We start from the raw sequence: 26249 nt of genomic DNA on the forward strand, positions 1-26249 counted from the left end.
GATAGAAAACTGGAGAGCTGCTGATGAAAAGTACTACTTATGTGCAAAGCCCTCTACTTCCCTCTGTAGTTATGAAAATAACAAAAGCTAAATGTTACACCTTATTTTAAAATGCAGTCCAGCATAGAAATTATAACATTCCTTTTGAAATGAAAAAATGCTTTCTCTCAAAACTGTAGCTAAGATAAAGGGGCACTACTCAATTTTTATATTAAAACAAATATCAGTTAAGACTTTTTTTTTAAAGCTGAGATTTTAAGTTATCTAGATGGTCTTAAAACAACTTAAAATACTCATACTTTAATAGACCAAGGTTGGAAATTTTGTTTTGCAATTTTGCATATTAAGTAGTGCTAAAAAGGACCTCTTATCTCTCCATCCACTTCAGTCTTCTAAGGGTCAGAGGACAAGTTTGAACTATCTGCGTTATGAGTCTCGTTCCAGCACAGAAGTGTGCCTGGGGCTTTTCCAGATTGAAAGCTATTTCTAAAAGTCTGGTAACGAAAGAACCAACATGTTTGAGTGGATATTTTAAAAACAAAATAGTTCCTGTTAAAATGAAATCTCAAATCACATGGCAAATCAACAAAATGATCCTCTAAATTAGTATCACTGGTTTTTAAAGCCCAGAGTCACATTTCATTATGCATTTGGGTAGGTCTTTCCTGCGAGTTTTCAATGGCCTGATTCCCAAAGTCAAACTTGCATTCACATTAACATTGCATATTAGGCAGGGCTCATGTGAAATTTTGGAAGATTAAAACTCTGCAATACTAGTCAGACTAGTACTTTAAAGGAATAATTAGAAACAAATTGGGTAGATTTAAAACCCGTTAATAGTGAAGCAAACTCTTTTCCTCATGAAACTTAAGATCAGTCTTCTTATCTTCAAGTCACATTTAACAAACACCAACCTTGTTTATTTACCACCTACTGTGTGCCTGATAGCCACAATGCATCTGACATTTACCTTCTCCAAAAAAACTGTGGATTTGAATCTTGAGTAAATCACTTTGGTTACGGTTACCACATTTACTCAAGATGACAAATGCAGGTGCTTTTTCTTTATCCCTTTCTATTTTTTAAAGACAAATGGCACTAGATCATTAACCACCTTGAGTACAGGGACAGTTAATTGCCTCTGTAATCCCCAGAGCCAGTACAGTGCCTGGTCCATAGAAAGCTCTCAGTGTTTATTAAATTAAATCTCAGAACGCCCTTCCAAGGATACTGCCATGAGGTAAAGCTCTAAACCTCCACCACTTCTACTGAGAGCCCCAGAATTACTTAGCTTTTCACTAATCCAGGACGATTGCCTGAGCTTAAGTATAAATTCTTTGTCTTCATCTGCACCAATTTTGGGAGAGCTAACAATCTACCCTTAACATTTCAGTTTTAAAAACTGGCTGATTTCCAATAGCATTTTGTCCAAATTGAATTGTAGAAATGTTGTGGATTCAGGAGTAAATGTGCTTGATTAATCAAACAAGCTGGAAAACTAGAATGTTAATTTTTTGTTGTTGTAAACTGATCACTGTAATTTTCACATTGCCTGTCATTTGCATTTTGTACACACACACACGAACATTTTAATTTCCATCGCTTTTAATAGGTTGTCAGATTGGTACTTCTCCATGCAGTAACAATAACTTGTAACTACGGTTCAATAAAACTTAATCCTGTCTGCTCGTCTCGCTCCATGTTTGATAATTTGGGTGAGTCAGCAGGCATGGCTGATGTACAGGAACTACACCTCACTTGCAAAAATATCTCTAGCAACTATCACCCCTCTTCGTCTCCAGAAAACTATCAAAAGCATAAAGGCGACGGGCTTCCCTGGTGGCGCAGTAGTTGAGAGTCCGCCTGCCAATGCAGGGGACACGGGTTCGATCCCTGGTCAGGGAAGATCCCACATGCTGTGGAGCAACTAAGCCCGTGCGCCACAACTACTGAGCCTGTGCTCTAGAGCCCGTGCTCCACAACAAGAGAAGCCACCGCAATGAGAAGCCCACGCACTGCAATGAAGAGTAGCCCCCGCTCACCACAACTAGAGAAAGCGTGCGCAGCAACGAAGACCCAACACAGCCCAAAACAAATGAATAAAATAAATAAATGTATAAGAAAAAGCATAAAGGCGGCACATGAACAAGGAGGGGGAGAAGGTCAGCTCTGCATTGCTCTCCTTCCTCTCTGCCTCAAGCTGCCAGGAACAGGAGTTGCTTCTGCCTGCATGAAAGCCAAATACCTAGCCCTTGAGCAGAATACACCGGACCTATCCTCGCTGCAAATGTGCCACAGCAAATACCTTTCAATCTGTGCGATCAAACTAATGCTTTAAACACACACACAGACACATGAAAAAAATTTATATATATGGCGGGGGGGGGGGGCTTGGCAAAGCACATCAAGAAGTCCTGTGTAAATTGAACATATGGTTTAGAAAATAATCAGAACAAGACTAACCACTTAAATGACTCTTACAGATTAAACTCCTGGCTTGGCACAACCTTTTGGGATGTAAGATTAAAAGGACTAGGCTGGTTTCTCCACAGCTCTTTAAACCAATTTGTTTAAGGCATTGGATTGGGTATTACCAAATACAGGAATATTTAGGTTGATTACATCCAATGAGAAAAATTAGGTCACAACAAGATAGTAGCAGAAAGATACAGTATTTCAGAAACTCATTCTATACCAGTCAGAAGTGTTTTATTTAAAAAAACGAAATGAAGGAAAAAAGTCCTTTAATCAGAAAGTCTGATTAAATTCAGTATTAACTCAAGTTCTCAAAAATCAATCAAGGAAAGCCAACAGGTGCATCAGAGAAAAGCCAGCAGCTCTTGACAGTTCTTTGGTGGAAAAGTGAGTTGCACACTTATACAAGCTGCCCTGATGATCATGAAGCCCAAGTTATGTTTTCCAAATACAGGTTTTAAGATACACTAAAGAAACCATACAGACACCCCCAACAGTATAAAAATTTGACAGTGAAGTTTAAGGATGTAGGAAAGTCAAATATGACAACACACATGAATAATTTATAAAATAAGCCTTTCAATCCTAGAAAACTGAAATGGGGAAACCTCAGGGATGGTAACGAACATAAAACGAGGGCTAATAGCAAATGAAACAACCCCAAACATTTTCCCAATGACTAAAAGCTACAAAATGACAGCTTAGGAGGCTATTAACATGTAGTTTTTCTTCTGGTTATCAATCAGTACATATATTAAATTAGGGTAATTTTTTTCCTACTCAACTACCATCATTTCTTTCTTTTTTTACCTTTTCCCTAATTTTCTCTTGCAACATTTTTCCTTTGGTTTGACCAGTTGAACTCAAAAGGTTTGGAACCTAAAGTGAGCATCAACTCATTATTGGAATAGCACTTGGGAAATGCAATCGTAGAAAAGACAAATTTGTGCAGCGTTGGTGGTATAGCGGTAAGCATAGCTGTCCTCCTGAAAAAGACAAATTTTAACTGAAGTGGTTGACAAAGTTAGGCAGCCATTCTCAGTGTGACAGCGCCCCCCTGTTAATCAGTAGGTTAATGGCTTCTCTTGGCTGGATCCCATGACCCAGCACGATAGTGGCATGTTCCCTGGTGGGTAACTGCAGGGCTATGTGTGCAAACACCCACCCATTTAAGCTTACAAATAAATAGAAAGCATTGTTTTAAACCATTTAAGTAGAATAAATATTGCATTTCTATTGGCCTGGTTTTCCTCGTGAACTAGCCTGGAGTGCTGTTCGTGACACAGAAGACGCAATAGTTAATTACTTGCTACTCCAAGCTCCTTAGACTTCAGTACTTCCCGCTCTTCAAGCCTCAGCACTTTTTTTGCAGCAATAATGGTATTCTTCATTAGCATTGCCACTGTCATGGGACCAACACCCCCAGGGACTGGAGTGATGTAACCGGCTTTCTTCCTGACTCCTACATAGAAATAAGACAGGCAGACTGCTTTAATTATGGCAAAGGACCTGTATGTACTTTATCATGGAAGAAGCATTCAAAGAAAAAGCAATAAAATACATAAGCATCTTCATAAGCCTCAAACTCATTCAAAAAAATCACAGCTACATTACTCAAGAGTAAAGGCTTTTGAACATACTAATATAAACTAACACACATATAGGGACTTCCCGGGCAGCTCAGTGGTTAGGACTCTGCTCTTCCACTGCAGGGGGCGCGGGTTCGATCCCTGGTGGGGGAACTAAGATCCCGCATTCTGTGTGGAGCGGCCAAAAATAAATAAATCAATAACACACATATAATAAGCAGAGTTGTTCAGTGAATATTTATATATCTAAATAACCTATAATTTACCAGCCATACTTTTCCTCCATATTAAATCAACTTAAAAAGAAACATCTCAGTAGGTTAACTGTATGGGAAGTGTAACTATAATAATAATAAGTATTACTTCAATTAATACCTGCCTACAATATTCTCTTAATTTTATCCTATTTATTTAACTATACTGTTTGCCCAAAGCATCAAGCAAAGTGATTTTCTGGAAAGTAAAAAGTAAGATTTTTTTTACTCCAATCTAAAGGGAAAAATACTTAAGATACCTAGGCTTGGGTCTGACTGCTTTAGAGGAAACAGAAAGCTAGAAATAGGATTATTGGCATAAAATTCAGATAAAATCAGAACTGAAAGGAGAAATCTACTAGCAAATTCCAAAATTTTAGCAATTTGGCTCTGTCCCATACTTTTAACATGCCAGGTCTGTGATCTCTCCTCCCAGTATGAAAATGAGAAATCTGTAACACTTTTTAGGAGACTCAATAGTTTAGGAAAATCACTTCATTAAATTTTCAGACTTGTTAAAAGTCTTGAAGTTGTTTTAATTATAAAATAGACCTAAGTGGAAAAAACCAAAACAATTCTCTGAAAACTCTATATCTGTTCTCCGTAATTTGATGATACAAACACCTAAAATAATTCTAGAATGACTGTAATTGTTAAAAAGATTTTTCTTAATTAATTCTCATGGAAAGCATTTTAAATGGCATTACCAAGGTAACATAACTTTAACAGTTAAAATAGTCTGCCCTAAATGTCCAATAACGATAGTATTTATTGACTTTTATATTTTTAAAAAATTATACCATTTACCTTCAAAATCCACATCTCCAACCAACTTGGGTTTAGCAGTTATGGGATCTTGAATTCTGTTTATTCCCACATCAATGACAGCTGCTCCTTCCTTAATCATATCTGCTGTGATCAGATTTGGAATGCCTAGAGATGGAGATAGGAATGATCGGTTTAGTACTGAAAAGAAGATTCTTAGATAAGATTCTTATCGACTTTCAATTGCAAGAGACCTGGAAGAACGAATTAGCTTGTTTTACAAAAACTATAAAAACTATTAACCCAGGAAATGTTTAAACTTCATATAGTAAACAGGCTGTAGAAAAAACATTCATCCATCAAATGTATAATGGAATGCCAGAAATCAGTATTCCAACCACGACCCTCTCCTCATGTTTGTAAGCAGCTCACGTTATCAATCCTAGGGGAATAATGAATGGAACAGCAGTGCAGCAGGCAAATTCGAAGATGAGAGTCCCATCTTCACCCTGAGGTGACGTGCTCCCGCCCCTTCCCTGGTGCTCGCACCTGCAGCGGAGATCACAATATCAGCAAGAGCCGTATGTTTCTTCAGCTGCTCCTTGGGAGTATATCGATGAGATATCGTGACAGTGGCATCACCTAGGAGTTAAAAAATATTTCCGAATCAGAGCTGGGATTGGATGAGATCTCAACTAGGCAAAACATGGCAGAAATTCAACATCTCTGAAAAAATAATTGACAGTTTCTGTGCCATACTTTCTGGGCAGCCAGTTGTCCTTTTTTAAAAAAAAAAAAACAAATACTCAGGGCTTCCCTGGTGGCGCCGTGGTTGAGAGTCCGCCTGCCGATGCAGGGGACGCGGGTTCGTGCCCCGGTCCGGGAACATCCCACGTGCCGCGGAGCGGCTGGGCCCGTGAGCCGTGGCCGCTGAGCCTGCACTCCACAACGGGAGAGGCCACAGCAGTGAGAGGCCCGCGTGCCGCAAAAAAAACCCAAACAAACAAGAAAAAAACCAAATACTCAACTTTTACCTGTTAGTTCTAGCTCCACCCTTTGGAGTCATACATCTTTAGATTTATTCCTCATCCTATTTAACAGTCTTTCTAAACAAAATATCACTAGGATTACTCAAGGATTTTTCTTAAACGTGTGCTGAAAGATACCTGGAAATATTTAGTTTTGACGTTATTTCTGATATAATCATGTATAGTCATATTATGATAATCACATTAACTCTGATTTGAAGCTTTGTCTCAAATAGAACTTGACACAATGATGACACATTACAGTAATAGCAATTCAATCCTTTGCACTGGTCTAAGATTTTTTTCTACCAAATGGCACAGAACAGGACACTAACTTTGAATAAGTTCTACATCTTAGCTCCAACTATCAAAGCCGTAACTGGAAATTCTAATTGTCTACAACCACGCTTATACTCAAAACTCAAATTTCTGAGGCATATCTATCTCTGAACTAGTTCCATACTAGTGAATATAAATGAACTTTCAAGTGACACTGAATACAGCTTCTCCTACAAAGATTACTCCCCAGGTACCTATTAACAAAATTACAACAAAAACAAAGTTAACACTTCCAAACATCCACAGGGCAGTCTCTCAAGCGTTTCTTGTCTCTCGTAAGGGAGAAGAGGACTCATCCCTGGGAGCAAAACCCTTACCTCCAGGACGTTCGTGCGCCCCATCCGTGTGCAGCAGCACTGCAATGGGCATTCCAACGTTTTTTGACCTTCCAGCCACAAGCACATTCTTCCCCAGGGTTGGAATACCTATGAAAAATAAATATATTTGCATTTAAGATAGGGCCTAATTATCTTAGAAAGAGCACCTAAGGAAAAGGAAGGCTGATGGCCTAGGATGTGACTCTAATTGTGATAATGAAGGAATTCACTAAGCTTATTGCCTCATCAGTCAACTGGACTGTCACTCGCTACACAGAGCGAAAGCTAAAAGGAAACATTTTATAAGCTGCAAAATGTTATGAGTTGCACAGTCACCACTAGTAAAGCTTAAGTTTCCCTCAGAAGTTTCTGGATTAAACAGCAAAAACAGTTGTCGGCAACTGCTAAAGGAGTTAGGCTCTGGGGAGCAGGACTAGAGGCTGTGGGGTGGGAGTTTCCACTCTTTGCATGAATTTTTACCATTTGTAAGTACTGCCTTGATAATACTGAGACGGATATACCTACCAGTTCGCTTAATTATTTCCCACACACCCCATGGAGTAGCTGGCAACATGGAATTCTGGTCCAAACACATTCGCCCTACGTTAATTACATGAAAGCCATCAACATCTTTGTCTGGAGAAACAGCATTGCAGATCTTTCTCTCATCAATGTGCTCTGAAAAAGAAATCAGAGCGGTGGTCTTAAGTCACTGTTACGTAGTTAGCACTGCTTGACTCCAGCTTACCTGGTTTGCCACAAAAACCTATTCCGCTTTTACAGCTCGCCCCCATGACTTATTTCTTCATCTGCATATAAGGAACACACATCGAGCAAAGCCAAACGCCAAGATCAAAGCCAGTGTCCTATTGTACAACTGCTTCCTTCCACGGTCCTTTGCTTTAAGATCTCAATACCAAATCAAGGAGTAATTGGTATTCTGAGTAGGTCTGTCCCATATCTAATAACATACTCTCTCTCTTGAGTTTACCTCCCCTTTATATCAAATCCACACAAGGGGCCAGTTGTATAAAGTAAACAAGCCTCTCCATTCCTCAGATATCATTTAAAATATTTATTTATTTGGCTGCACCGCGTCTTAGTTGCAGCATGCGGGATCTTCCTTACAGCATGCGCGATCTTTAGCTGCGGCATGTGGGATCTTTGTTGCGGCATGTGGGATCTTTGTTGCGGCATGCGGGATCCAGTTCCCTGACCAGGGATCGAACCCAGGTCCCCTGCATTGGGAGCACAGAGCCTTACTCCCTGGACCACCAGGGAAATCCTCAGAAATCATTTTAAATGGTGATGTCCAAATCTCACCCGGAAGAGGCAGCTGAACAAGGAGGCCATCTACGTTATCATCATTATTTAGTTTATTGATTAAATTCAACAGTTCTTCCTCTGAAATTGAAGCTGGTTTCACAATTGTCTCACTGTTGATTCCTATAAGAAAATTTCAAGGTAAGAAAAAAAGAGGCATTTATTGAGACAATGCTACGTTGTCTGCCATGCTACCAGCGAGGCTTTTTATCATCATACCCACCCTGGTAGCTGGAAAGCTTGAATCGGCTCACAAGTAAACTTAAGTAACTTCCCAAATACAAACACTAAAGAATACTAGCTTGATACTTTCTTTTCTTTTCTTTTTTAACATCTTTATTGGGGTATAATTGCTTTACAATGGTGTGTTAGTTTCTGCTTTATAACAAAGTGAATCAGCTATACATACACATATATCCCCATATCTCTTCCCTCTTGCATCTCTCTCCCTCCCACCCTCCCTATCCCACCCCTCTAGGTGGTCACAAAGCACCGAGCTGATCTCCCTGTGTTATGCGGCTGCTTCCCACTAGCTATCGGTTTTACGTTTGGTAGTGTATATATGTCCATGCCTCTCTCTCGCTTTGTCCCAGCTTCCCCTTCCCCCTAGCTTGACACTTCCTATATATTGTACTACATAATCCTCATCAACCTCATTTTATAGACAAGGCTCAGTGAAATTGAAACACAAGCTGGCTGGTGACAATCTTTCCCGTTCCAAAGTCCATGTTCTTTCCACTGTATCACACTACCTCCCATCCCAATGTCTTAGAAAGCCATGGCTTACTATTTTCTAGAGGTTCTAAAGTTTTTCAATGAAAAGGGCAGGAGGCTTCATTCCTCAGTGATAAAGAATAGAGTATACTAAGGGCTCACAGTCCAGTAACACTGGCCAGACACGCCAGTGGTTTCACAGCCCTTCAGAAGGGCAGGCACACAGCTCTCAGACCACTGACCCACAGGTAAGCTGGCAACGGCACAGCTGAGCCTACCCACCTCTGGCCTGCGGCCACACAGGGTCTGCAGTATAGCGAGACCTAGAACACAAACCTCCCATCACTCAGACCTGTGCCTTCTGCACTCAAACCTCCAACCACTTCTAAACTGCTGATTTGATTGGCTTTGGAACCAACTGGTGGAGAAATCAAAGGCTATTTCAAAGAAGTCAGAGTCATTTCCTTCAAATCCATGACTGTGTTCTAGGCCACATCATTGAGGTCTCCTCAACCAAATGCTCAAACACCTCATTCAGACTCATTATTGCTCAAGGAAAGCAGATGTAAACTGTGTTCAGGGTCACCTATCAAATGTTAGACCAGAACAGAGTTTAGATTACATTCCAGAAGACACCAAGAATACCAACCATATTCCTGCTGTCCTAGTCTATAAGCCTCCCCAAGAGACAGCCTGATTTCTTTATGACAAATATTTGGATACAGTTCAATCACATTAGCCTCCTCTGCCTGGGTCTTCTAATCAGAAAAAGGAATCATAAAGTGCAATAGAGTTTGCCTCAGGTCAGTCTCAGTTTAACAGCAGTCGGGGTCTGAGAGTGACACACACCCACATCGGCAGCTGCTCTGGTTTTGCTGAGGACATAGGCGTGACTTGCGGGATTCTCACCAACCAGGACGACGCTCAGGTGCGGCCGTTTGTGGCCTGACGCCACCCACTCTTCCACCTCCTGCCGCACTTCCTGCTTGATCTGCTCAGCAAGTTTCCTTCCCGAAATGACAACAGCTTCATTTCTGCAGAAGGCAACAGAATCACAAAAACAAATAGCTTGAATCTTTGTAAAGAGTAAAGATCAGGCTACAAAAGTGTTATTAAATACCCAAAACTTCAGGAGGTGGGGGAGGGGAAATTGGAAGGTGGTCAAAAGGCATGGTGGGCCCTCCTATCTGCAGGTTCTGCATTTGAGAATTCATCAACCATGGGTCGAAAATATTGGCAAAAAAAATTCCAAAAAGCAAAACTTGAATTTGCCCTGCACCTGGCAACTATTTACATTGTATTTACACTATTAACACAGCATTTACATGGTATTAGGTATAATAACCTAGAGGTGATTTAAAGTATATGGGAGGAGAGGTTATATACAAATACTATGCCATTTTATATAAGGGACTTGACCATCTGGGAATTTTGGTATCCTGGGGGTTCCTGGAACTAAACCCCTTCAGATACTGAGGGATGACTGTACAAACTTTTAGTTATAAGATAAATAAGTACTAGGGACGTCATGTACGTCCTACATTCCCAGTTAGTGAATTGGCTTTTAATTTATACATGCTTTTAAATCATTTCCCAGTTAGTGAATTGGCTTTTAATTTATACATGCTTTTAAATATATAAATTATGCTATGCAGTTAAACCAATAAGCAATATGCTAGACAAACCTCAAATACCTACCACTCCCTACAACCACTCCTGGAAAAGACTTTCCTGATGAAGAATAGGGATTGGAAGGGGGACTAAGGCGATTCCATCTCATAGGTGGCAGTGTGCTCTACCCCGAGACCCCAGTGCCCCATCCACAGCTGACACACCAGGAGTAAGTATCTGACGCCAAGAATAACAATTTCTAGGCTGGCCAGTGGTCCAGCTGGTGCAAGAGTTTATTCACCGGGAGCGGTGGTAGTGAACTGGACCAGTAAACGCTCCTCTCTGAACTACATTCACACGCTAGAACCACAGGGATGAGAAACTGCTTGTTGGGGGTGAGACAATGAGAAAACTCAGATCTAGAAGAACCTTCAGTTCCCAAAAACATATTCAAATCTCTGAAAGCCTATCTCTCCCCAATAAGAATTAGTAAGAACAATAAGAACAGTTCTTCCTGGGTTCCAACATGTAAGATTCCTGGTTTTCTTATTTCCACATATATGCTTAAAGTTCCCATTATTTAAAATAGGACAAGCATCTATTCCTTAAGAAAAAACACACTGGGGACTTCCCTGGTGGTGCAGTGGTTAAGAATCTGCCTGCCAGCGCAGGGGACACGGGTTCTAGCCCTGATCCAGGAAGATTCTACATGCCGCGGAGCAACTAAGCCCGTGGGCCACAACTACTGAGCCTGCGCTCTATAGAGCCCGCAAGCCACAAGTACTGAAGCCCGCGCGCCTAGAGCCCGTGCTCCGCAGCAAGAGAAGCCACTGCAATAAGAAGCCCGCGCACAGCAACTAGAGAGAAAGCCCGTGTGCAGCAACGAAGACCCAAAGCAGCCAAAAATAAATTAATTAATTAATTAAATTAAAAAAAAAAGAAAAAACACCTCACTGAAAACAAGACTTTCCCGTTAGATTTTTGTCCCCAGTGTCATAAGGAATGCTCCAACCTCAACACCAATGAAGAATACAATTGTTTGAAACACTGAAACAATCTGTTTCCCCTTATAGCACATATTTAATTCTCAGGGATAACATCAAGGTACTGGATATCTTGTATGGTCAGATATAATTAATTCTCAAGGCCACTGTTAATTAAAAACTTTAAAGCTTTAATGGTCTAAGCCTTCAATGCCTGCTTTTCAGTTGCACTGTGATTAAATATCTACTTTAAACCAAATCTCAATGTCTTAGATATAATGCAGTAATTTTATATCTAAACCTTATATTAAACATTAATTTGTACTTACATCTTTTGAAGTATTAAGAAGACACCCCTGAGCAGAAGTGTGCATAAGCACTTCTCTTGTGGGGGTCCCAGGCAGACTTTATCAACCCCTCAGCAGAGGAAGTGGGTGAGCACCTTTCTCAGCAGGCTTACAAATCTCTCTTAGGAAGCATCATGGCTGTACACCTTCCCTCCTGTCCTGGATTTCTCTTATCCTCCTTCTCTCTTGACTTCTTGGACTGTCTACTTATCCTTGAGCCTCCCAGCTGGCTTTGCCAGCACGTTGGGTGTTGCCTCTTTTACTTCTGTGGAGAGGTAGCCCTCCTCACCATCTAAAGGACCATATCCTGAGGGGAGCTGTTACCTTGTATTGTTATCACTGCCTTGTGGTCCTTCAGCCCTACCCTTCTATTTGTTTTTCTTTTGTTTAATTGATAAAGTTAATCCATTTAGTTGGCTCAGGGCCTAGGCCTCCTCCCTCCCTCTCTGAAGGATTTAGGCCCTGGGACTCTGGTTGCTTTTTCTCTCACTGGCTCTTGTTCCTTTCCTTGACTAATCCAAAGGGCCTACTCAGGCTCACCGACCAGGCAGATTTCGGGTGCTCACAGGGACCCCACTGTTGACACTAGGAGAATGTCAGGACAAATAACTACCACCTGGCCGGTATCCATCAGACTCCCATCTTATCAGGACATCCCAATTAAAAAATGGGGGCAACTACAAGCATCCCGAAGGACTCGCTGCTAGGATGTGTTACCGAGTCCAAGCTCGCCCTGCTCGCTGCACGACAGGCCAACAGATGGGAGATGAGGTATTGAGACAAGGAATACGACTTTATTCGGAAAGCCGGCAAACCAAGAAGATGGCAGACTAAAGTCTCAAAATAACCATCTTACCATGGTTTGGATGCCAGTTTCTTTTATAGCACAGAGAAGGGAAGGAGATGAGGAAATAAAGTAAAAAGGCCATAAGTTCTGCAAATATCACCTGGAATGGCCAGTCTCGGGGAGGGGACGTGTTAATTTCTTCTTTCTTTTAGCCATCCACAAGTGGAACAGGGTCTGGATGTTTCCCTGAACAAAGGCACTTTGGTTTAACATTCAGGCAGAGGGGCAGGGTTCCCCAAGGCAGGCCATTATGTATAGACAGTATCCTTTTAGTGAAAAAAGCAGCAGAAAGCAAAGGTTAAAGTAAAAGAAACAGGACTTCCCTGGTGGCACAGTGGTTAACAATCTGCCTGCCAATGCAGGGGACACGGGTTTGAGCCCTGGTCCGGGAAGATCCCACATGCCGCAGAGCAACTAAGCCAGTGCACCACAACTGCTGAGCCTGCGCTCTAGAGCCCTGAGCCACAACTACTGAGCCCGCGCGCCTAGAGCCCGTGCTACGCAACAAGAGAAGCCACTGCAATGAGAAGCCCACACACTGCAACGACGAGTAGCCCCTGCTCTAGCCCCTGCTCGCCGCAACTAGATAAAGCCCGTACGCAGCAACAAAGACCCAATGCAGCCAAAAATAAAAGTAAAAATAAACATCAAATAAATAAATAAAAAGATAAAGTAAATGAAACAGATCCAACATGTAGTAGTCTGATTTGGCTCTTCCCTGCTACAGATGCATATTAACTAACTGGGGAAAATTTAGACAGGGTGGTTTAAGAAAAAAATTAATTTTCTTTTGCAATACTGTATGGTCCCAGTACAAACTAGGGGACGAAGTGATCTGGCCAAAAAAAAATTGGGTCATTGAATTACAATACCATCTTGCAACTGGACCTATTTTGTAAAAGGAAAGGTAAATGGGGGGAAGTCCCATACATCCAAATGTTCATGACTCTATTCCATAATCCAGGTCTAAAGAACTGCCGGGTGTACCTGGCTCACACCCCTTTCAAAGTGCCTTCTTCACAGGAGCCAAATGTTTTAGATGATCTCTTTATGAGTCCACCTCCCCGAGAGGTCTACCGTGAACTCCTACCTCCCCCAATTGTGAGGGGGGACAGTCTTCCGGACCATTTACCCCTGATGCCGCATCCGAGGAGCTGGAGACACCAGACCCCCATAAATCAGCTCATGGATTTGGCCTTTGGAGTATTTAACAATAGAGAGGCAAAAAGGATTCAGGGACAACAGCAAAAAGCACAGCAATTGGCAGCAGCCCTAACCACTGCACCACCTCAGGGTTACCATTCCTTGCGAAGGCCCATGGTGAGGACAGGATCCAGGAATGCTGGATCAGAGTCACTATCTTGCCAAAAAGCATCTGTTTTAAGTGTGAATCAGAGGGTCACTGGAAGCAGAACTGCTCCCAGTCCCGAAGGGGACTCGGACCTCCCAAAGCAATGATGGCCAGGAAGATCGAAGACTGATGGGGCCTGGGACCCTCCCTGGCTCCCAAAGGACACCTGGTCATTTCTCCGGAGAAGCCTCGGGTAACCTTTGACATGGAAGGTAGGAAAGTTATTTTCTTATTAGATACCTGGGCCGCCTACTCTGTGGTGACTGATTTCCCTGGACCCTTGTCCTCCACAAGCTGTATAATAACAGGGATTGATGGAAAGCCCCAAACCAGTGATTCACTCCTTCCCTCAACTGCTTGCTAGGAAATTTTACCTTTGCACATCAGTTTCTGCTCATGCCTTAGTGCTCCCTCCCCTTGTTGGCAAGGGACTTGCTCACTAAATTCCCGACAATAATCCAAGCTGGAGATCCTCACAGAGATAGCACCCACCAAGAAAAACAATTGCTCTTGGTCAGAGGAATCTACCTCAGTCCCAGCGAGAGGAGATCTCCATTCCACCCCATCTAAGCTTTTAAACTATGGGCTGTTAAACTAGTTCATAGCTCTAGAACTAAAGGTTGCTTTCTTCTGCATTCCCCTGCACCCCAGTATCTCTTTGCCTTTGACTGGACAGATCCAGACACTGAAATGCCATGAATGCCTCCACTCTGTGTGCTTATAAAATTCAAGCTGAGGGTGCTTACATGATAGGAATGGAATGGACCAAAAAAAAGAAAAAAACGTGGGCTAGAAATTGTCCAGCTACCTTTAAAAATGCGATCACGTGAGGCCGTAGGCAAGCCGCCTCAGATCAAAGGCCTGACTGAGGGCCATAATTTAAAAATTTCTTAAACCCAGGGAGGATGACCAAAAGTGCTTGTAAATAGAGTACCAAAATGGGAGGCCACTGGTCTGACTAAGCTAACCATACCTGATAGAAATTTGGCAGAAGGACTTCTCCCCTAAGCTAAATGAGGAAAGTAAAACATACCTCAACATAGGTAAATGTATAGCAGTCCTTCAATATCATTGTGGTAGCCACCCAATTCTTTAAAAAAAAGAAAAAAAAAAAAAAACACCTGTCCTTATTTTACAAATGTAGTCTTTACAGGACCAGAGATGTAGCTCCAAAAAACAAATCCAAAACTCACAATCCTTTTACCACTCCCCAAACCTTCCCTATTTATCTGAAGAGGCTTGTAAGTATTAAACAAAGGGGAAACAAAGGAGGAACTTACCTGTGCCTTTGAGATGCAAATATCCTACCTGTTTTTTTCCAGGAACCCTTATCTCTGCCATCTTTTTAAAATGCAAATTTTGAAAAAGGGGGTAAATAATTTGGAACTTGTCATGGACAAATAAAAATCTTAAGTATCGGGCTTCCCCAGTGGCGCAGGGGTTGAGAGTCTGCCTGCCGATGCAGGGGACACGGTTTCGTGCCCCGGTCAGGGAAGATCCCACATGCCGCGGAGCGGGCTCGCTGAGCCTATGCTCTGCAATGGGAGAGGCCACAACAGTGAGGGGCCCACGTACTGCAAAAAAAAAAAAAAAAAATCTTAAGTATCTTTTCCATAAATATGAGTAAAAAGGGTTTAGCCATCTAGACAAGTGAGCTTGATTTGTTCCACCTGCCAGAAACCCAATTTTAATCCAACCTCCTTTGTAGACTGATGCTGTACGTGACTCTTGGCTAAAATTTTGGAATGGGAATTATGAGGCTTCTGTGTTTGTTTGTATGTTTGTATGTATCTATGTGTGTGCTGCAGATGTACGGTATTGCCAAAAATTAATTCATAAAAGAGCTCTATTTAGTTGACTTAAAGAAAATCAAATGCTTATACAAATACTTAGAAATAGAAAGTAATCTAGCCAGAATGAACTTCAGGTTCATGTTATCTGTAAAATATTCAGTACTAAACTGATATCTGGTATTGAAGGTAGCTTAAGCTTGTTGGTTTGATTAATATAGACATGTCTTTAGAGTCATCAATGTTAAGTATAATACTTCTGTTGTGGGCTTCCCTGGTGGTGCAGTGGTTAAGAATTCGCCTGCCAATGCAGGGGACACGGGTTTGAGCCCTGCTCTGGGAAGATCCCACATGCTGCAGAGCAGCCAAGCCTGTGTGCCACAACTACTGAGTCTGCGCTCTAGAGCCCGTGAGACACAACTACGGAGCCCGCGTGTCACAACTACAAAGCCCGTGCGCCTAGAGCCCGTGCTCCACAACAAGAGAAGCCACGGCAGTGAGAAGCCTGCGCACCGCAACAAAGAGTAGTCCCCACTCACCGCAACTAGAGAAGGCCCGAGAGCAGCAACGAAGACCCAACACAGCCAAAAATAAATAAATAAAAAATACATAAATTAAAAAAAAACTTAAAGAAAAAATACTTCTGTTCTACCTAGATTTACTAGACCTTATTATATGTATTGCAAATTTGTTAGCAAATTTAGTTATGGGAGTAACTCAATGAGGAAGAAACTTATAAGGAAGGTAAGATATGTGTTTTCAGTAAAAGAACGTGTGAGGAATGAAAAAATACTGAAAAGTTATGCCGCTTTTGATAACAGATTGTGTGAGTTTCTTTGCCTTTAATCTGTATTCGCTTTTGAGATCTCTTGACACTTCGGTTAAGAAATAAGTATTGTCTCATAGTGACCAATGATTTTATTTGATCAAGTGCTTTAAAACTTTTTGACAAACTTCCCAAATGTCAAATTTTAATTAAAGTTCTTTTGACTTTCAACTAACTTTGGGGTGTTTTAGAGGGCCCCTGAGGCATCTCAGAGAGAAATATTTAACTAGTATTATTTAGTATGTTAAGTTACATAGACAGCATTATCACAAGAGCAATAAAACTATTTAAAAAATACTGTATGGATGAATGTTATTAATATAGACATTCTAAAAATTATGTAAAGGTTCTAAAATTTGGATATGTCCTGGTATAATGCTATAGTTCTAGTTGTTACCTTAAAATGTTCTATGTCACAACAGTAACCAAGCTTCTTTATCAATTACACTGTAATCAGATATTTAACCTTTTAAGTCTTTTGTCATTTATAGACAGTTACTATTGTACTCTGATGCTGTTCCAAAAGTGCTTCATCTTCAAGAAGATTCATAGGGAGGCTACAGAAGCAGTTCCACATCAAGATGATGGCTATGCAATGATTCCAGCTCATGTCAACTTAAAACAAGAAGCCGTCCTGCTCCTGGGGCCCCTAGATCAGGCATCCAGAGATTTTTCACTCCCTGACAGGCAGAGTTGATGCCCCTACTCAGCCCTGAAGCAGCTACAGATGACAGACCATTGCCCCTCTGCTTCCCATAAGATTATGGGAGTAAAATCTGAGGGGGGAATGAGACAGGAAGGGGGCAGGGCACAACGTTTTAAAGAATGACATGGGGCTTCCCTGGTGGCACAGTGGTTGAGAGTCCGCCTGCCGATGCTAGGGGACACAGGTTCGTGCCCCGGTCCGGGAAGATCCCACATGCCGCGGAGCGGCTGGGCCCGTGAGCCATGGCCGCTGAGCCTGTGTGTCTGGAGCCTGTGCTCCGTAACGGGAGAGGCCACAACAGTGAGAGGCCCGCGTACAGGAAAAAAAAAAAAGAATGACATAGCCCAAGGACACATAAATTGGTTAGAACCAGCTAGGTCCAAGATGGTGGACAAGTTGTCTTCCACCAAACCTTGAGCCTCAGTATATGCTCATTGTAACACATCAGTGCACTAAATGACACACCCATATGACAGTTCCAAGGCCGACCATAAAAGGTAAAAAAATGGGCAGTGGCTCAATTCCTGGAAATCCCCACCCATTCCCCAAAATAGGTGGAATACTCCTTCTACTCATCAACCTATGATTACCCACCCCTATAAAAACTGACAACCCCATACCCTGGTGCCTCTTGCCTTCTGAGATGGCCCACCCTCTGTCTAGTGAGTGTGTTTCTCCCTGAATAAACCTTCTTTCACTTAAAAAAAAAAAAAAAAAGAAGAAGATATCACAATTTTATAGCAAACCAAATGCATTTACCCGATTTTACATGATAATTCTAGCAGAGCATAAAATATATAAGAGCATTTCATATATACTCATGATATATTAAGGAACTCAAAACATGTTAATATTTACAAATCCAATCCAGATTTAGGGTTGAGGAGGACTTCTTTAAAAGGGCTTCACTGCTGTCACTGTTTGCAGATGACATGATACTATACATAGAGAATCTTAAAGATGCTACCAGAAAACTACTAGAGCTAATCAATGAATTTGGTAAGGTAGCACGATACAAAACTAATGCACAGAAATCTCTTGCATTCCTATACACTAATGATAAAAAATCTGAAAATGAAATTAAGAAAACACTCCCATTTACCATTGCAACAAAAAGAATAAAATATCTAGGAATAAACCTACCTAAGGACACAAAAGACCTGTATGCAGAAAATTATAAGACACTGATGAAAGAAATTAAAGATGATACAAATAGATGGAGACATATACCACGTTCTTGGATTGGAAGAATCAACATTGTGAAAATGATTATACTACCCAAAGCAATCTACAGATTCAATGCAATCCCTATCAAACTACCACTGGCATTTTTCACAGAACTAGAACAAAAAATTTCACAATTTGTATGGAAACACAAAAGACCCTGAATAGCCAAAGCAATCTTGAGAAGGAAAAACGGAGCTGGAGGAATCAGGCTCCCTGACTTCAGACTATACTACAAAGCTACAGTAATCAAGACAGTATGGTACTGGCACAAAAACAGAAATATAGATCAAGGGAACAGGATAGAAAGCCCAGACATAAACCCACATATATATGGTCACCTTATCTTTTTTTTTTTTTTTTTTTTTGGTCACCTTATCTTTGATAAAGGAGGCAAGAATATACAGTGGAGAAAGACAGCCTTTTCAATAAGTGGTGCTGGGAAAACTGGACAGCTACATGCAAAAGAATGAAATTAGAACACTCCCTAACACCATACACAAAAATAAACTCAAAATGGATTAAAGGCCTAAATGTAAGGCCAGACACTATCAAACTCTTAGAGGAAAACATAGGCAGAACACTCTATGACACAAATCACAGCAAGATCCTTTTTGACCCACCTCCTAGAGAAATGGAAATAAAAACAAAAATAAACAAATGGGACCTAATGAAACTTCAAAGCTTTTGCACAGCAAAGGAAACCATAAACAAGACAAAAAGACAACCCTCAGAATGCGAGAAAATATTTGCAAATGAAGCAACTGACAAAGAATTAATCTCAAAAATTTACAAGCAGCTCATGAAGCTCAATAACAAAAAAACAAACAACCCAATCCAAAAATGGGCAGAAGACCTAAATAGACATTTCTCCAAAGAAGATATACAGATTGCCAACAAACACATGAAAGAATGCTCAATATCATTAATCATTAGAGAAATGCAAATCAAAACTACAATGAGATATCTCACACCAGTCAGAATGGCCATCATCAAAAAATCTACAAACAATAAATGCTGGAGAGGGTGTGGAGAAAAGGGAACCCTCTTGCACTGTTGGTGGGAATGTAAACTGATACAGCCACTATGGAGAACAGGACGGAGGTTCCTTAAAAAAACTAAAAATAGAAATACCGTATGACCCAGCAATTCCAGTAATGGGCATATACCCTGAGAAAACCATAATTCAAAAAGAGGCACATACCAAAATGTTCATTGCAGCTCTATTTACAATAGCCAGGACATGGAAGCAACCTAAGTGTCCATCAACAGATGAATGGATAAAGAAGATGTGGCACATATAGACAATGGAATATTACTCAGCCGTAAAAAGAAATGAAATTGAGGTATTTGTAGTGAGGTGGATGGACGTAGAGTCTGTCATACAGAGTGAAGTAAGTCAGAAAGAGAAAAACAAATACCGTATGCTAACACATATATATGGAATCTAAAAAAAAAATAAAAGTGGTCATGAAGAACCTAGGGGCAAGACAGGAATAAAGACACAGACCTACTAGAGAATAGACTTGAGGATACGGGGAGAGGGAAGGGTAAGCTGGGACAAAGTGAGAGAGTGCCATGGACACATGTACACTACCAAACGTAAAATAGCTAGCTAGTGGGAAGCAGCCGCATAGCACAGGGAGATCAGCTCGGTGCTTTGTGACCACCTAGAGGGGTGGGACAGGGAGGGAGATGCAAGAGAGAAGAGATATGGGGACATATGTATATGTATAACTGATTCACTTTGTTATAAAGCAGAAACTGACCCACCATTGTAAAGCAATTATACTCCAATAAAGATGTTAAAAAAAAAAAGATAACTGTAATAAAATCTTAAAAAAAAATAAAATAAAATAAAAGGGCTTTGCTGATACAAATACCCCGGCAACATTCTTTTCTTTTTTTTTTTTTCTCTTCTGTACGCGGGCCTCTCACTGTTGTGACCTCTCCCGTTGCGGAGCACAGGCTTCGGATGCGCAGGCTCAGCGGCCATGGCTCACGGGCCCAGCCGCTCCGCGGCATGTGGGATCTTCCCGGACCGGGGCATGAACCCGTGTCCCCTGCATCGGCAGGCGGACTCTCAACCACTGCGCCACCAGGGAAGCCCAACATTCTTGAATTATAGTAATACCTGCCCTGTGCCAGAAATAGATTCCCAACCCTGGAATAGAATAGAGTGAAAGATTACTTTAAAAGGGCTTAGGACAGTCATTTATATTGAATGAAATAACAAATAAAGTGCCAGGAATATGGGGACTTCCCTGGCAGTCCAGTGGTTAAGACTCCGAGCTTCCAATGCAGAGGGCAGGAGTTCGATCCCTGGTTGGGGAACTAAGATCCCACGTGTCACGTGGCATGGCCAAAAATAGAAAATAAATAAATAAAGTGCCAGGCATATATATTCACTAAAAATTAATATCTAACTCTGTTGGCTAAATTTATACACACACACATCCTTAATATACAATAGATATATTTATCTATTTATACACTCATAAGGATAGCTTTATAAAAATAATCAGTGAATAGGACTTAGATTGCACTTCATTAAAAAGCTCATTTAAAAAAATGTTTTTTAAGTTCCTTTTGAAAGTAGTAAACTTAGAGAAAATGGTAGCAGCACATTTGGGCTAAGCATGATATAATAAAGTTAAGGACACAGGGTTCTGGGAGAATCCATTGTTCCAAGTTCCAAAGGCAACTTCTGGATGTTATGCCAATTTGCTTAAAAAAAAAAGAAAGAAAGAAAGAAAGAAATCAAAGAGTAACAAGAACCAAAACAAAGCCACAAAGCAATGAGTATCTTTTACAACATAACTGTGTTTTAGCCCTCGCCTGCATACCACAACTCTGCCAAATGTGAAACACAGTCCTGAGAGGGAGTCATTACCTAATTTCCCAACATTTTTTTTTTTTTTGCCAATGGGCAGATAAAGTTACTGCTACCCTAAAATAAATGGAAATGGAAACTGAGATCAGTCCCAAGGGGAATCCAAAATTTATTAACCATATTAGCTAACACATTTAGGAGTGCTTTCACAGATGTTTTTAGAAAAATTTCCAATAAAATTATGCATCAACAGAGTAGAAAGAAGAGGGCTATCTAAATAAAATTAAAAACTGAAATCCAAGTCAGTAGCATCTTCACTTTCCTTCTAATTCAATAGTTTACAGTACTGTAATTTTCCATGAAAAATTAATATCAGGTGCATTTTACAATTCATGATCAACTTATTTTGGAAAGAGTTCTGTTATCTACTAATTAATGGAACCAGTAATGCGTGAACAAAGACACAAAGGGGGATGGATCTAACATCTCTGAAACGGGAGATATTTTGCTTAGAGTTTTACATATATTACTCTCAGTTACCTTGGGACTATTATAAGCATGTTATACAGAAAAAGTGACTGAGGACAGTAGAAACAAAATTAAAACACAAACTTCTGCCTCCAAAGTCCATTTTTTCCTTTACCTCACTGTCGCCTAGACTACAGTACTATCTCTCTAACCATGAAAACTCTCACACTACCCCCCCATAAAAAGGAATATATGCAGACCCATATTTTTTTTTTCATTTCTGTTCAATTTTATTTTATTTTAACATCTTTATTAGAGTATAATTGCTTTACAATGGTGTCAGTTTCTGCTTTATAACAAAGTGAATCAGTTATACGTATACATATGTCCCCATCTCTTCCCTCTTGCATCTCCCTCCCACCCTCCCTATCCCACCCCTCTAGGTGGTCACAAAGCACCGAGCTGATCTCCCCCTGTGCTATGCGGCTGCTTCCCACTAGCTAGCTATTTTACATTTGGTAGTGTATATATGTCCATGCCACTCTCTCACTTTGTTCCAGCTTACCCTTCCCTCTCCCCGTATCCTCAAGTCCATTCTCTAGTAGGTCTGCATCTTTATTCCTGTCTTGCCCTTAGACCCATATTTTTTAAAGGATGTTTTAATTTTACCAGCTAGCAGTAATCAAAGCAATACATTAGAACCCTGAATACCAAATGTACTTATTGCCTTCAGAGATGTGGAAACCTACATTTCATTCAGAAAAGGAAGTGAAGGGAGGGCATTTGTTTTTTTGTGTTTTATAAATTTATTTATTTTATTTATTTTTGGCTGCATTGGGTCTTTATTGCTGCGCGCGGGTTTTCTCTAGTTGCGACGAGCAGGGGCTACTCTTCATTGCAGAGCCTGGGCTTCTCATTGCGGTGGCTTCTCTTTTTGCAGAGCACAGGTTCTAGGCGCATGGGCTTCAGTAGTTGTGGCTCGTGGGCTCAGTAGTTGTGACTCGTAGGCTCTAGAGCACAGGCTCAGTAGTTGTGGTGCACGGGCTTAGTTGCTCCGCGGCATGTGGGATCCTCCCGGGCGGGCCAGGGCTCGAGTCCGTGTCCCCCTCATTGGCAGGTAGCTTCTTAATCACTGCACCACCAGGGAAGCCCCAAAAGCAGGGCATTTGTTACTGGAGAGTGTGAGCAAACTGTTCCAGTTCTTTAGGTAAGGAATTGGAGTATTTTTATAAATCTCTTCAATCATGAAAGCACATGTGGCCAGAACTCAGGAAGGGAGGAAGAGGGAAGAGAACAGACAGTATGAAAGATGGGGCTGGAAAGGCAGGTCAGGGTCAGACTAAGGAAATCCTTAAATGTCCCCTCTGAAGTCTTCTTTCAAGAACGCATTAATCCCCATTCTGTGCTCCAACAGCACCTTGGAAACGTCTCTAATAGCATTTTTACACTGATTGGAAATTACATTTTCTGCCACATGTACGTGTTCTGCCTCTTGACAAGTATGGAAGTTCCACTAAAGAAAATCGCTTTTACCATCTCTGAATTCGCACAGCCTAGCACAGTGCCTGGATAAAGGGGCTGCTGTTTCAAGGCTTAGGTCTCTGCAGTGTAAAGGCTCTAAAGATTGACGGGAAAGAGGGTGCATAGCTTTAAGGAACGAAATCACAGCTCTCCCTCCACCGCCCCCCCCCAGAAAAAGATTCTTCAACCTAGGTTTAGAATAGGAATTTGAGGTCCAAAAAAATCAGGAAATATTTATTACCTCCCTAAGAAAACGCAAACAGAGCTTTCGCTCTTCTCTTCCCGGGCGTTTACCACCTCAATTTACTCGGTCTGGCACTGACCGACTCCGGGTGGGCTGCAGTCAAAGTCCTGGTGACCACAACACATTTATTCCCTTAGGAGGGAAAGGGGCAGCTTGTAGAGCAGCGCGAGCCACACCCACGACCGGGAGAAGGAGGGAAGTGCTGGTACCCGGCGAGCAAGGCTCCGCCCTAACCCCCACCGCCGCTAGGGTCCCGGGAAGGGACGGCTCACTGAAGGCTGCTCACTCACAACTCTTCCCCGCGCTCGCCAAAACATCTCCTCTGCTTTCCCGCTCTTGGTATCAGGGCCAAGGGCGGCCGGCAGGCCCTGGCCGGTGACCTCCGTATGCTCCCAGGTAAGTCGCTGAGTCCCAGGGCCCGCCAGCACCTCCGCTCCACACCGTGGGCCCCGTTCAGCCGGCGGACTGGCCTTGAGACAGGACGACGCCCGGAGCCTGCAGGAGGCCGGCTCCTCCGAAAGGCGGGCTCTCGATTTCAGCCCACACAGCCGAACGAACGCCCTGGTAGTAGGCTGCGGCCACTCTGGGATGCCACGTCGCCCCGCCACACCCTTCTCGGTGGCCACCACCTCCCGGGACGGAGATGCTCATGAAGGGAGTCCCTGGGCGGGCCCCGCGCTCGGTTCCCCTCGGATTTCCGCGCTAACCCAGCCCCCCGACCCTCTTACCGAACTGCCGAGAGGTGGAAGGGGCGATGGTGGAGGCGGCAGCTCTGCGCCGGCCGGAGCAGCCGGGTGGCCAAAGTGGATAAGAGGGACATTGCAGCCATGGCCAGCGCCGGGAGGCAAACGCGCGCGGGCCCTGCAGTTATACCGCTGTCGCGTGGCAGGCCCCGCCTCCTGCCGGCACCCATTGGTCCCTGCGGCTCTCCACTTGCAGTCTGTTGGGCCGCTGGAGCTGAAGGAACCGATCGGTTGTCTTCTTTCAAACGTAGAGAAGCCCAGTAAAGCCATGCTGGTGATTGGAGCAAAAAGCGCCAAGAGCGGGGCCCTGGATGGTTCCGAAGGCTCGATAGCTTGCCGAGACTGGCTGAGGAAGACAAGCCCCTGCCAAACGTTGTCACGGAAGCCCGGCCAACGCGTTCATTCACTGCCCAAATATCTGAGTGCCTACTGTGTGCCAGGCGCTTTAAGAGTGGATAAAAAGATAGGCAGATGGAATAGCAACTAATAAATGTAGAAGAATGATGCAGTTAGAAAACGACTATTTGGCAAAATCATAGTAAAAATTGATTGAGAATCATCAATGGATGTCAAAACAACTGAGTGAAGTTGGATGAGGACCAAGTTATTTGCACATAGTGTTGCCAGATCTTGCAATAAAAATACAAGATGCCCAGTTAAATTTGGATTGGGAGGAGGGGTCATACTTTACTAAAAAGGTATTCGTCTGTTACCTGAAATTCAAATTAAACTGGGCTGCCTGTATTTTATCTGACTGGCCGCCCTATTTGCATAGTCTCAAAGTATCTCTCCCACAGAGTATTTTTTTAATAGCAAAGGGGGGGGACTTCCCTAGTGGCGCAGTGGTTAAAACACTCTGCTCCCAATGCAGGGGGCTGGGGTTTGATCCCTGGTCAGGGAACTAGATCCTACATGCATGCCACAACTAAGAATTCAAATACCACAACAGTGGAGCCGGCGAGCCGCAATTGAGGAGCCCGCCGGGCGCAACCAAATTAAAAAAAAAAAAAAAAGATAGAAAAGGGAGAAAATGGTACATTCACAGTGGAGAAACCTGACAGTCATCACCTTAAACAAGTGATCAAAATTAACACCAGTAATAGGACAAAAACACATTATATGCCCTCAGATATGACGCATTGAGGAAGACACACCACTTCATAAATCTTAGCAAGTCTGAATATTGAATAAAGTGATTTTCCTAAACCATTGAATTCCCTAAAATTGTTACAGATTTCTTATTTACACAGTGAGAGGAGAGATCATAGACCTGGAATGTTAAAACAGTCCAGGAAAAAGGCACATTCCTGAAATTTTGCAATGTACTAGTAGATCTAATCACAAGGAAATATCAGACAAGTCAAGACTAAGAGATGTTCTACAAGAAAAGCAGCCTGTACTCTTCAAAAATGTCAAAGTCATGAAAGACAAAGAATGAGGAACTTTTCTAGATCAAAGGAGCCTGGGCATGACAATTCAATGTAATATGTGATCCCAGACACACACCCCCAATTATTTTCTTTCTTTTTCCTTCATTCTTCTTCTTTTTCTGTCTCTTTTTTGCTATAAAGGACATGATAGGACAACTGGCAAAATAATAATAAAGTCTGTAGATCAGTTAATAGCATTGTATCAATTTAAATTTCCTGTAGCTAATCATATTGTGGTTATGTAAGAGAATGTACTTGCTGTTAGAGATAAAGGGACATCATATCTACAACTTACTTTCAAATGGTTAAAAATATATATATATATATAGGTTTTGTTAGGGCTGCAATAAAATACCACAGACTGGGTGGCTTAAAAAAATTATTATATCTATATGAGATGATGGCTGTTTGCTAAACTTATTGTGATGATCATTTCTTGATGTATGTAAGTCAAATCATTATGCTGTACACCTTAAAATTATACAGGGCTCTATGTCAATTATATATCAATAAAATTGGTA

The 26249-nt window shown here is 41.9% G+C and overlaps 1 protein-coding gene across 2 annotated transcripts; it reads right to left on the reverse strand.

Moving 5' to 3' along the window:
- Positions 1–1439: 1439 nt before the first annotated feature.
- On the reverse strand, positions 1440–24399 carry MTHFD2 (methylenetetrahydrofolate dehydrogenase (NADP+ dependent) 2, methenyltetrahydrofolate cyclohydrolase). 2 transcript variants are annotated; one of them, XM_029232624.1, is made up of 9 exons: positions 24284–24384; positions 9654–9838; positions 8091–8213; positions 7293–7445; positions 6768–6875; positions 5633–5725; positions 5126–5251; positions 3782–3937; positions 1440–3461 (listed from the first exon to the last, which is right to left on the reverse strand). In XM_029232624.1, the coding sequence occupies exons 1-9, from the start codon at positions 24382–24384 to the stop codon at positions 3367–3369; spliced, it is 1140 nt and encodes a 379-aa protein (XP_029088457.1). In that variant the 3' UTR covers positions 1440–3366. The 2 variants fall into 2 exon arrangements, with proteins under 2 accessions (XP_029088457.1, XP_029088458.1); XM_029232625.1 differs by having other exon boundaries at positions 3197–3937; positions 24284–24399.
- Positions 24400–26249: the final 1850 nt, after the last annotated feature.

This window comes from Monodon monoceros, unplaced genomic scaffold, assembly GCF_005190385.1.
Source record: "Monodon monoceros isolate NGI ecotype Baffin Bay Population unplaced genomic scaffold, NGI_Narwhal_1 Super_Scaffold_19, whole genome shotgun sequence".
NCBI classification, from domain to species: domain Eukaryota; kingdom Metazoa; phylum Chordata; class Mammalia; order Artiodactyla; family Monodontidae; genus Monodon; species Monodon monoceros.